General features: G+C 39.2%; 1 protein-coding gene across 1 annotated transcript in view; it reads right to left on the reverse strand.

Annotated features, from left to right (window-relative positions):
* Positions 1–466: 466 nt before the first annotated feature.
* The window catches only part of LOC128703182 (thyroxine 5-deiodinase-like), a 225,252-nt gene continuing 212,461 nt past the window's right edge, over positions 467–13,257 (reverse strand). Inside the window, exon 7 of the mRNA XM_070099887.1 lies at positions 467–1,374. Coding sequence (XP_069955988.1) covers positions 1,324–1,374 — 51 coding nt within the window. The 3' untranslated portion in view covers positions 467–1,323. The remainder of the gene's footprint in view (positions 1,375–13,257) is intronic.

The following is a 13,257-nucleotide window of genomic DNA, read 5'->3' on the forward strand; positions in this document are numbered from 1 at the left end:
CATCCATCTCCCTTTTGCCACCTGATGCCCTCGCTTCCTTCCTGCCCTGCAGCGCTGTATAGTCCTTGTGGCTTAGCGCTTCTTTTTGATTATAATAATAATAATGCTACACGTCCCTCACCTGACGCCAGTAAATAAGCGCCAGTCTTCCTGCCTGAGGTCCACAATCTTCATCACTAAGGTGCTCCTCACCACCTCCAAGGCTGAGTAACTAATTACCTCATATTTGGCATATAACTCTACATTCTTAACATTATGTCCTTGTACTGTATTAATAAAGCCACTTGTTTCCCAGACGTCTACAATATAAAGATACCCAGATGTTGTACATGTGTCTAATTCTCTAAAAGGAAATATTTGGTCTCCTTCCCAACACTACGACAGACTTAATAATGTTGTACATTGGTCTTGGATTCTCTTGTATTTACCTTTCAAACCTTTATATTAAAACTATTTTAAATGAGAAATTAATAACCAAAGATGCTTTGATATTCTCACTATATTTTTTTTTCGTGGGTAAATGAATTATTTGCAATAAAAAAATTAGACAAAATAGGTTGTTCATCCAAAGATGTCCAATTAGAACCAGTGGTCGCGTGTTGCCCCCGGGTCCAGGTGCTTCTGCTTCACCAACAGTTGTGTTGCTCGTGTGTCCTGTTGGTGTTATCTTGACCAACAGTTGTGTTGCTCGTGTGTCCTGTTGGTGTTATCTTCACCAACAGTTGTGTTGCTCGTGTGTCCTGTTGGTGTTATCTTGACCAACAGTTGTGTTGCTCGTGTGTCCTGTTGGTGTTATCTTGACCAACAGTTGTGTTGCTTGTGTGTCCCGTTGTTGTTATCTTGACCAACAGTTGTGTTGCTTGTGTGTCCCGTTGTTGTTATCTTGACCAACAGTTGTGTTGCTCGTGTGTCCCGTTTTGTTATCTTGACCAACAGTTGTGTTGCTTGTGTGTCCCGTTGTTGTTATCTTGACCAACAGTTGTGTTGCTCGTGTGTCCCGTTGTTGTTATCTTGACCAACAGTTGTGTTGCTCGTGTGTCCCGTTGTTGTTATCTTCACCAACAGTTGTGTTGCTCGTGTGTTCCGTTGTTGTTATCTTGACCAACAGTTGTGTTGCTCGTGTGTCCTGTTGGTGTTATCTTGACCAACAGTTGTGTTGCTCGTGTGTCCCGTTTTGTTATCTTGACCAACAGTTGTGTTGCTCGTGTGTTCCGTTGTTGTTATCTTGACCAACAGTTATGTTGCTCGTGTGTCCCGTTGTTGCTATCTTGACCAACAGTTGAACACTGTTCTTATTTCCTTCCTCTGACCTGAGTGTCGTCACTAACTTAACTGTGACCTGTAGTCGTCCAGCCAGAACTCTACTTCACTTACCTGTAACAGATATACTTCACTCAGCTGTAACAGATATACTTCACTCACATGTAACAGATATACTTCACTCAGTTGTAACAGATATACTTCACTCACCTGTAACAGATATACTTCACTCAGTTGTAAGATATACTTCACTCAGTTGTAACAGATATACTTCACTCACCTGTAACAGATATACTTCACTCAGTTGTAACAGATATACTTCACTCACCTGTAACAGATATACTTCACTAAGTTGTAAGATATACTTCACTCAGTTGTAACAGATATACTTCACTCAGTTGTAACAGATATACTTCACTCAGCTGTAACAGATATACTTCACTCAGCTGTAACAGATATACTTCACTCAGTTGTAACAGATATACTTCACTCAGCTGTAACAGATATACTTCACTCAGCTGTAACAGATATACTTCACTCAGCTGTAACAGATATACTTCACTCAGCTGTAACAGATATACTTCACTCACCTGTAACAGATATACTTCACTCACCTGTAACAGATATACTTCACTCAGCTGTAACAGATATACTTCACTCACCTGTAACAGATATACTTCACTCACCTGTAACAGATATACTTCACTCACCTGTAACAGATATACTTCACTCAGTTGTAACAGATATACTTCACTCAGTTGTAACAGATATACTTCACTCAGCTGTAACAGATATACTTCACTCAGCTGTAACAGATATACTTCACTCAGCTGTAACAGATATACTTCACTCAGCTGTAACAGATATACTTCACTCAGCTGTAACAGATATACTTCACTCAGTTGTAACAGATATACTTCACTCAGTTGTAACAGATATACTTCACTCAGCTGTAATAGATATACTTCACTCACCTGTAACAGATATACTTCACTCAGTTGTAACAGATATACTTCACTCAGCTGTAACAGATATACTTCACTCAGTTGTAACAGATATACTTCACTCAGCTGTAACAGATATACTTCACTCACCTGTAACAGTATACACTCAGATATACTTCACTCAGCTGTAGTAGATATACTTCACTCAGCTGTAACAGATATACTTCACTCAGCTGTAACAGATATACTTCACTCAGCTGTAACAGATATACTTCACTCAGTTGTAACAGATATACTTCACTCAGCTGTAACAGATATACTTCACTCAGCTGTAACAGATATACTTCACTCAGCTGTAACAGATATACTTCACTCACCTGTAACAGATATACTTCACTCAGCTGTAACAGATATACTTCACTCAGTTGTAACAGATATACTTCACTCAGTTGTAACAGATATACTTCACTCAGTTGTAACAGATATACTTCACTCAGCTGTAACAGATATACTTCACTCAGTTGTAACAGATATACTTCACTCAGTTGTAACATATATACTTCACTCAGCTGTAACAGATATACTTCACTCACCTGTAACAGATATACTTCACTCAGTTGTAACAGATATACTTCACTCAGTTGTAACAGATATACTTCACTCAGCTGTAACAGATATACTTCACTCAGTTGTAACAGATATACTTCACTCACCTGTAACAGATATACTTCACTCAGTTGTAACAGATATACTTCACTCAGTTGTAACAGATATACTTCACTCAGTTGTAACAGATATACTTCACTCACCTGTAACAGATATACTTCACTCAGTTGTAACAGATATACTTCACTCAGTATACTTCACTCAGGTGTAACAGATATACTTCACTCAGCTGTAACAGATATACTTCACTCAGCTGTAACAGATATACTTCACTCAGTTGTAACAGATATACTTCACTCAGCTGTAACAGATGTAACAGATATACTTCACTCAGGTGTAACAGATATACTTCACTCAGCTGTAACAGATATACTTCACTCAGCTGTAACAGATATACTTCACTCATCTGTAACAGATATACTTCACTCAGGTGTAACAGATATACTTCACTCACCTGTAACAGATATACTTAACTCAGCTGTAACAGATATACTTCACTCAGGTGTAACATATATACTTCACTCAGTTGTAACAGATATACTTCACTCAGGTGTAACAGATATACTTCACGCACCTGTAACAGATATACTTCACTCAGTTGTAACAGATATACTTCACTCAGGTGTAACAGATATACTTCACTCAGCTTTAACAGATATACTTCACTCAGTTGTAACAGATATACTTCACTCAGTTGTAACAGATATACTTCACTCAGCTGTAACAGATACTTCACTCAGCTGTAACAGATATACTTCACTCAGGTGTAACAGATATACTTCACTCAGTGTAACAGATATACTTCACTCAGTTGTAACAGATATACTTCACTCACCTGTAACAGATATACTTCTCACTCAGATATACTTCACTCAGTGTAACAGATATACTTCACTCAGCTGTAACAGATATACTTCACTCAGGTGTAACAGATATACTTCACTCAGTTGTAACAGATATACTTCACTCAGTTGTAACAGATATACTTCACTCAGGTGTAACAGATATACTTCACTCAGCTGTAACAGATATACTTCACTCAGTTGTAACAGATATACTTCACTCAGTTGTAACAGATATACTTCACTCAGGTGTAACAGATATACTTCACTCAGCTGTAACAGATATACTTCACTCAGTTGTAACAGATATACTTCACTCAGTTGTAACAGATATACTTCACTCAGGTGTAACAGATATACTTCACTCAGTAACAGATATACTTCACTCAGCTGTAACATATATACTTCACTCAGCTGTAACAGATATACTTCACTCAGCTGTAACAGATATACTTCACTCAGTTGTAACAGATATACTTCACTCAGTTGTAACAGATATACTTCACTCACCTGTAACAGATATACTTCACTCAGCTGTAACAGATATACTTCACTCAGCTGTAACATATATACTTCACTCAGCTGTAACAGATATACTTCACTCAGCTGTAACAGATATACTTCACTCAGCTGTAACAGATATACTTCACTCAGCTGTAACAGATATACTTCACTCAGCTGTAACAGATATACTTCACTCAGCTGTAACAGATATACTTCACTCAGCTGTAACAGATATACTTCACTCAGCTGTAACAGATATACTTCACTCACCTGTAACAGATATACTTCACTCAGCTGTAACAGATATACTTCACTCACCTGTAACAGATTACTTCACTCACCTGTAACAGATATACTTCACTCAGCTGTAACAGATATACTTCACTCAGCTGTAACAGATATACTTCACTCAGTTGTAACAGATATACTTCACTCAGCTGTAACAGATATACTTCACTCAGTTGTAACAGATATACTTCACTCAGCTGTAACAGATATACTTCACTCAGTTGTAACAGATATACTTCACTCAGTTGTAACAGATATACTTCACTCAGTTGTAACATATATACTTCACTCAGCTGTAACAGATATACTTCACTCAGCTGTAACAGATATACTTCACTCAGTTGTAACAGATATACTTCACTCAGTTGTAACAGATATACTTCACTCAGTTGCAACAGATATACTTCACTCAGCTGTAACAGATATACTTCACTCAGTTGTAACAGATATACTTCACTCACCTGTAACAGATATACTTCACTCAGCTGTAACAGATATACTTCACTCAGCTGTAACAGATATACTTCACTCAGCTGTAACAGATATACTTCACTCAGCTGTAACAGATATACTTCACTCAGCTGTAACAGATATACTTCACTCACCTGTAACAGATATACTTCACTCACCTGTAACAGATATACTTCACTCACCTGTAACAGATATACTTCACTCAGCTGTAACAGATATACTTCACTCAGGTGTAACAGATATACTTCACTTACCTGTAACAGATATGCTTCACTCAGCTGTAACATATATACTTCACTCAGCTGTAACAGATATACTTCACTCAGGTGTAACAGATATACTTCACTCAGGTGTAACAGATATACTTCACTCACCTGTAACAGATATACTTCACTCACGTGTAACAGATATACTTCACTCAGCTGTAACAGATATACTTCACTCAGCTGTAACAGATATACTTCACTCAGCTGTAACAGATATACTTCACTCAGCTGTAACAGATATACTTCACTCAGCTGTAACAGATATACTTCACTCAGCTGTAACAGATATACTTCACTCAGCTGTAACAGATATACTTCACTCAGTTGTAACAGATATACTTCACTCACCTGTAACAGATATACTTCACTCAGCTGTAACAGATATACTTCACTCAGCTGTAACAGATATCCCCTCAAGGAAGGTTCCTTGATGTTGGTGAGGGGCTCTTGATTTAGGGAATTGGATCTGTGCTCCAGTTCTCCGAATTAAGCCTGAATGCCTTCCACATCCCCCCCCCCAGGCGCTGTATAATCCACCGGGTTTAGCGCTTCCCCCTTGATTATAATAATAATAATGTAACAGATATACTTCACTCACCTGTAAGAGATATACTTCACTCAGGTGTAACAGATATACTTCACTCAGGTGTAACAGATATACTTCACTCAGGTGTAACAGATATACTTCACTCACCTGTAACAGATATACTTCACTCAGGTGTAACAGATATACTTCACTCAGGTGTAACAGATATACTTCACTCACCTGTAACAGATATACTTCACTCATGTGTAACAGATATACTTCACTCAGCTGTAACAGATATACTTCACTCAGGTGTAACAGATATACTTCACTCAGCTGTAACAGATATACTTCACTCAGCTGTAACATATATACTTCACTCAGGTGTAACAGATATACTTCACTCACCTGTAACAGATATACTTCACTCAGCTGTAACAGATACTTCACTCAGCTGTAACAGATATACTTCACTCAGCTGTAACAGATATACTTCACTCAGCTGTAACAGATATACTTCACTCAGCTGTAACAGATATACTTCACTCACCTGTAACAGATATACTTCACTCACCTGTAACAGATATACTTCACACAGCTGTAACAGATATACTTCACTCAGCTGTAACAGATATACTTCACTCAGTTGTAACAGATATACTTCACTCAGCTGTAACAGATATACTTCACTCAGTTGTAACAGATATACTTCACTCAGCTGTAACAGATATACTTCACTCAGTTGTAACAGATATACTTCACTCAGTTGTAACAGATATACTTCACTCAGTTGTAACAGATATACTTCACTCAGCTGTAACAGGTATACTTCACTCAGCTGTAACAGATATACTTCACTCAGTTTTAACAGATATACTTCACTCAGTTGTAACAGATATACTTCACTCAGTTGTAACAGATATACTTCACTCAGCTGTAACAGATATACTTCACTCAGTTGTAACAGATATACTTCACTCAGTTGTAACAGATATACTTCACTCACCTGTAACAGATATACTTCACTCAGCTGTAACAGATATACTTCACTCAGCTGTAACAGATATACTTCACTCAGCTGTAACAGATATACTTCACTCAGGTGTAACAGATATACTTCACTCACCTGTAACAGATATACTTCACTCACCTGTAACAGATATACTTCACTCAGCTGTAACAGATATACTTCACTCAGGTGTAACAGATATACTTCACTCACCTGTAACAGATATACTTCACTCAGCTGTAACAGATATACTTCACTCAGGTGTAACAGATACACTTCACTCACCTGTAACAGATATACTTCACTCAGCTTTAACAGATATACTTCACTCAGCTGTAACAGATATACTTCACTCAGCTGTAACAGATATACTTCACTCAGGTGTAACAGATATACTTCACTCACCTGTAACAGATATGCTTCACTCAGCTGTAACAGATATACTTCACTCAGCTGTAACAGATATACTTCACTCAGGTGTAACAGATATACTTCACTCAGCTGTAACAGATATACTTCACTCACCTGTAACAGATATACTTCACTCACCTGTAACAGATATACTTCACTCACCTGTAACAGATATACTTCACTCAGGTGTAACAGATATATTTCACTCACCTGTAACAGATATACTTCACTCAGGTGTAACAGATATACTTCACTCGCCTGTAACAGATATACTTCACTCACCTGTAACAGATATACTTCACTCAGCTGTAACATATATACTTCACTCAGCTGTAACATATACTTCACTCAGGTGTAACAGATATACTTCACTCACCTGTAACAGATATACTTCACTCAGCTGTAACAGATATACTTCACTCAGCTGTAACAGATATACTTCACTCAGCTGTAACATATACTTCACTCAGGTGTAACAGATATACTTCACTCACCTGTAACAGATATGCTTCACTCAGCTGTAACAGATATACTTCACTCAGCTGTAACAGATATACTTCACTCAGGTGTAACAGATATACTTCACTCAGCTGTAACAGATATACTTCACTCACCTGTAACAGATATACTTCACTCACCTGTAACAGATATACTTCACTCACCTGTAACAGATATACTTCACTCAGCTGTAACAGATATACTTCACTCACCTGTAACAGATATACTTCACTCAGCTGTAACAGATATACTTCACTCAGCTGTAACAGATATACTTCACTCAGTTGTAACATATATACTTCACTCACCTGTAACAGATATACTTCACTCACCTGTAACAGATATACTTCACTCAGCTGTAACAGATATACTTCACTCACCTGTAACAGATATACTTCACTCACCTGTAACAGATATACTTCACTCACCTGTAACAGATATACTTCACTCAGTTGTAACAGATATAGTTCACTCAGCTGTAACAGGTATACTTCACTCAGCTGTAACAGATATACCTCACTCAGTTTTAACAGATATACTTCACTCAGTTGTAACAGATATACTTCACTCAGTTGTAACAGATATGCTTCACTCAGCTGTAACATACACTTCACTCAGTTGTAACAGATATACTTCACTCAGTTGTAACAGATATACTTCACTCACCTGTAACAGATATACTTCACTCAGCTGTAACAGATATACTTCACTCAGCTGTAACAGATATACTTCACTCAGCTGTAACAGATATACTTCACTCAGGTGTAACAGATATACTTCCCTCACCTGTAACAGATATACTTCACTCAGCTGTAACAGATATACTTCACTCAGCTGTAACAGATATACTTCACTCAGCTGTAACAGATATACTTCACTCACCTGTAACAGATATACTTCACTCAGCTGTAACAGATATACTTCACTCAGGTGTAACAGATATACTTCACTCACCTGTAACAGATATACTTCACTAAGCTGTAACATATATACTTCACTCAGCTGTAACCGATATACTTCACTCAGCTGTAACAGATATACTTCACTCAGGTGTAACAGATATACTTCACTCACCTGTAACAGATATGGTTCACTCAGCTGTAACAGATATACTTCACTCAGCTGTAACAGATATACTTCACTCAGGTGTAACAGATATACTTCACTCAGCTGTAACAGATATACTTCACTCACCTGTAACAGATATACTTTACTCACCTGTAACAGATATACTTCACTCAGGTGTAACAGATATACTTCACTCACCTGTAACAGATATACTTCACTCAGCTGTAACAGATATACTTCACTCAGCTGTAACAGATATACTTCACTCAGGTGTAACAGATATACTTCACTCACCTGTAACAGATATACTTCACTCACCTGTAACAGATATACTTCACTCAGCTGTAACAGATATACTTCACTCAGGTGTAACAGATATACTTCACTCAGCTGTAACAGATATACTTCACTCAGCTGTAACAGATATACTTCACTCAGGTGTAACAGATATACTTCACTCAGCTGTAACAGATATACTTCACTCAGCTGTAACAGATATACTTCACTCAGCTGTAACAGATATACTTCACTCAGGTGTAACAGATATACTTCACTCACATGTAACAGATATGCTTCACTCAGCTGTAACAGATATACTTCACTCAGCTGTAACAGATATACTTCACTCAGGTGTAACAGATATATTTCACTCAGCTGTAACAGATATACTTCACTCACCTGTAACAGATATACTTCACTCACCTGTAACAGATATACTTCACTCCCCTGTAACAGATATACTTCACTCACCTGTAACAGATATACTTCACTCAGCTGTAACAGATATACTTCACTCACCTGTAACAGATATACTTCACTCAGCTGTAACAGATATACTTCACTCAGCTGTAACAGATATACTTCACTCAGTTGTAACAGATATACTTCACTCACCTGTAACAGATATACTTCACTCACCTGTAACAGATATACTTCACTCAGCTGTAACAGATATACTTCACTCACCTGTAACAGATATACTTCACTCACCTGTAACAGATATACTTCACTCAGCTGTAACAGATATACTTCACTCAGGTGTAACAGATATACTTCACTCAGCTGTAACAGATATACTTCACTCAGGTGTAACAGATATACTTCACTCAGTTGTAACAGATATACTTCACTCAGCTGTAACAGATATACTTCACTCAGGTGTAACAGATATACTTCACTCAGTTGTAACAGATATACTTCACTCAGTTGTAACAGATATACTTCACTCAGTTGTAACAGATATACTTCACTCAGTTGTAACAGATATACTTCACTCAGTTGTAACAGATATACTTCACTCAGTTGTAACAGATATACTTCACTCAGCTGTAACAGATATACTTCACTCAGAATGTTACACTCAGGGTTGAATATATATTATCTTCGCTGTTAAAAAAAATTAATTGTAAATAGAAGCAATAAATCACAATAATTAAATGAATGTAAGTGACATATACAGTATATATATTGTTGAAAATTACAATATAAATTATTAAGACACAGGAACAACAGTAAGAAATATTTAACATAGAAAGATATTGCCTGAGAAGCAGAATTCTGTAGTCAAATGTTGAGAAGATTGTTATAGTGGAGACAGTGCAACAAGTGGAGAGGTAACTATAAGGTGTTCAGTCCCCTAGTGTTGATAGATGGTGTTCAGTCCCCTAGTGTTGATAGTAGGTGTTCAGTCCCCTAGTGTTGATAGATGGTGTTCAGTCCCCTAGTGTTGATAGATGGTGTTCAGTCCCCTAGTGTTGATAGTAGGTGTTCTGTCCCCTAGTGTTGATAGATGGTGTTCAGTCCCCTAGTGTTGATAGATGGTGTTCAGTACCCTAGTGTTGATAGTAGGTGTTCTGTCCCCTAGTGTTGATAGATGGTGTTCAGTCCCCTAGTGTTGATAGTAGGTGTTCTGTCCCCTAGTGTTGATAGATGGTGTTCAGTCCCCTAGTGTTGATAGATGGTGTTCAGTCCCCTAGTGTTGATAGTAGGTGTTCTGTCCCCTAGTGTTGATAGATGGTGTTCAGTCCCCTAGTGTTGATAGTAGGTGTTCAGTCCCCTAGTGTTGATAGATGGTGTTCAGTCCCCTAGTGTTGATAGATGGTGTTCAGTCCCCTAGTGTTGATAGGTGTTCAGTCCCCTAGTGTTGAGAGATGGTGTTCAGTCCCCTAGTGTTGATAGTAGGTGTTCAGTCCCCTAGTGTTGATAGATGGTGTTCAGTCCCCTAGTGTTGATAGTAGGTGTTCTGTCCCCTAGTGTTGATAGATGGTGTTCAGTCCCCTAGTGTTGATAGATGGTGTTCAGTCCCCTAGTGTTGATAGATGGTGTTCAGTCCCCTAGTGTTGATAGGTGTTCAGTCCCCTAGTGTTGATAGTAGGTGTTCAGTCCCCTAGTGTTGATAGATGGTGTTCAGTCCCCTAGTGTTGATAGATGGTGTTCACTCCCCTAGTGTTTATAGTAGGTGTTCAGTCCCCTAGTGTTGATAGATGGTGTTCAGTCCCCTAGTGTTGATAGATGGTGTTCAGTCCCCTAGTGTTGATAGTAGGTGTTCAGTCCCGTAGTGATGATAGTAGGTGTTCAGTCTCCTAGTGTTTATAGTAGGTGTTCAGTCCCCTAGTGTTGATAGATGGTGTTCAGTCCCCTAGTGTTGATAGATGGTGTTCAGTCCCCTAGTGTTGATAGTAGGTGTTCAGTCCTCTAGTGTTGATAGTAGGTGTTCAGTCCCCTAGTGTTGATAGTAGGTGTTCAGTCCCCTAGTGTTGATAGTAGGTGTTCAGTCCCCTAGTGTTTATAGTAGGTGTTCAGTCCCCTAGTGTTGATAGATGGTGTTCAGTCCCCTAATGTTGATAGATGGTGTTCAGTCCCCTAGTCTTGATAGTAGGTGTTCAGTCCCCTAGTGTTGATAGGTGTTCAGTCCCCTAGTGTTGATAGTAGGTGTTCAGTCCCCTAGTGTTGATAGTAGGTGTTCAGTCCCCTAGTGTTGATAGTAGGTGTTCAGTCCCCTAGTGTTGATAGTAGGTGTTCAGTCCCCTAGTCTTGATAGTAGATGTTCAGTCCCCTAGTGTTGATAGTAGGTGTTCAGTCCCCTAGTGTTGATAGTAGGTGTTCAGTCCCCTAGTGTTGATAGTAGGTGTTCTGTCCCCTAGTGTTGATAGTAGGTGTTCAGTCCCCTAGTGTTGATAGTAGGTGTTCAGTCCCCTAGTATTGATAGGTGTTCAGTCCCCTAGTGTTGATAGTAGGTGTTCAGTCCCCTAGTGTTGATAGTAGGTGTTCAGTCCCCTAGTGTTGATAGATGGTGTTCAGTCCCCTAGTGTTGATAGTAGGTGTTCAGTCCCCTAGTGTTGATAGTAGGTGTTCTGTCCCCTAGTGTTGATAGTAGGTGTTCAGTCCCCTAGTGTTGATAGTAGGTGTTCAGTCCCCTAGTGTTGATAGTAGGTGTTCAGTCCCCTAGTGTTGATAGTAGGTGTTCAGTCCCCTAGTGTTGATAGTAGGTGTTCAGTCTCTTAGTGTTGATAGTAGGTGTTCAGTCCCCTAGTGTTGATAGTAGGTGTTCAGTCCCCTAGTGTTGATAGTAGGTGTTCAGTCCCCTAGTGTTGATAGGTGTTCAGTCCCCTAGTGTTGATAGTAGGTGTTCAGTCCCCTAGTGTTGATAGTAGGTGTTCAGTCCCCTAGTGTTGATAGTAGGCGTTCAGTCCGATAGTGTTGATAGTAGGTGTTCAGTCCCCTAGTGTTGATAGTAGATGTTCAGTCCCCTAGTGATGATAGTAGGTGTTCAGTCGCCTAGTGTTGATAGGTGTTCAGTCCCCTAGTGTTGATAGTAGGTGTTCAGTCCAATAGTGTTGATGGTGTTCAGTCCCCTAGTGTTGATAGTAGGTGTTCTGTCCCCTAGTGTTGATAGTAGGTGTTCAGTCCTCTAGTGTTGATAGTAGGTGTTCAGTCCCCTAGTGTTGATGGTGTTCAGTCCCCTAGTGTTGATAGTAGGTGTTCTGTCCCCTAGTGTTGATAGTAGGTGTTCAGTCCCCTAGTGTTGATAGTAGGTGTTCAGTCCCCTAGTGTTGATAGATGGTGTTCAGTCCCCTAGTGTTGATAGTAGGTGTTCAGTCCCCTAGTGTTGATAGTAGGTGTTCTGTCCCCTAGTGTTGATAGTAGGTGTTCAGTCCCCTAGTGTTGATCGTAGGTGTTCAGTCCCCTAGTGTTTAGAGGTGTTCAGTCCCCTAGTGTTGATAGGTGTTCAGTCCCCTAGTGTTGATCGTAGGTGTTCAGTCCCCTAGTGTTGATAGTAGGTGTTCAGTCCCCTAGTGTTGATAGATGGTGTTCAGTCCCCTAGTGTTGATAGTAGGTGTTCAGTCCCCTAGTGTTGATAGTAGGTGTTCTGTCCCCTAGTGTTGATAGTAGGTGTTCAGTCCCCTAGTGTTGATAGTAGGTGTTCAGTCCCCTAGTGTTGATAGGCGTTCAGTCCCCTAGTGTCGATAGTAGGTGTTCAGTCCCCTAGTGTTGATGGTGTTCA

The sequence above is a fragment of the Cherax quadricarinatus genome, chromosome 70 (assembly GCF_038502225.1).
Source record: "Cherax quadricarinatus isolate ZL_2023a chromosome 70, ASM3850222v1, whole genome shotgun sequence".
Classification (NCBI taxonomy): domain Eukaryota; kingdom Metazoa; phylum Arthropoda; class Malacostraca; order Decapoda; family Parastacidae; genus Cherax; species Cherax quadricarinatus.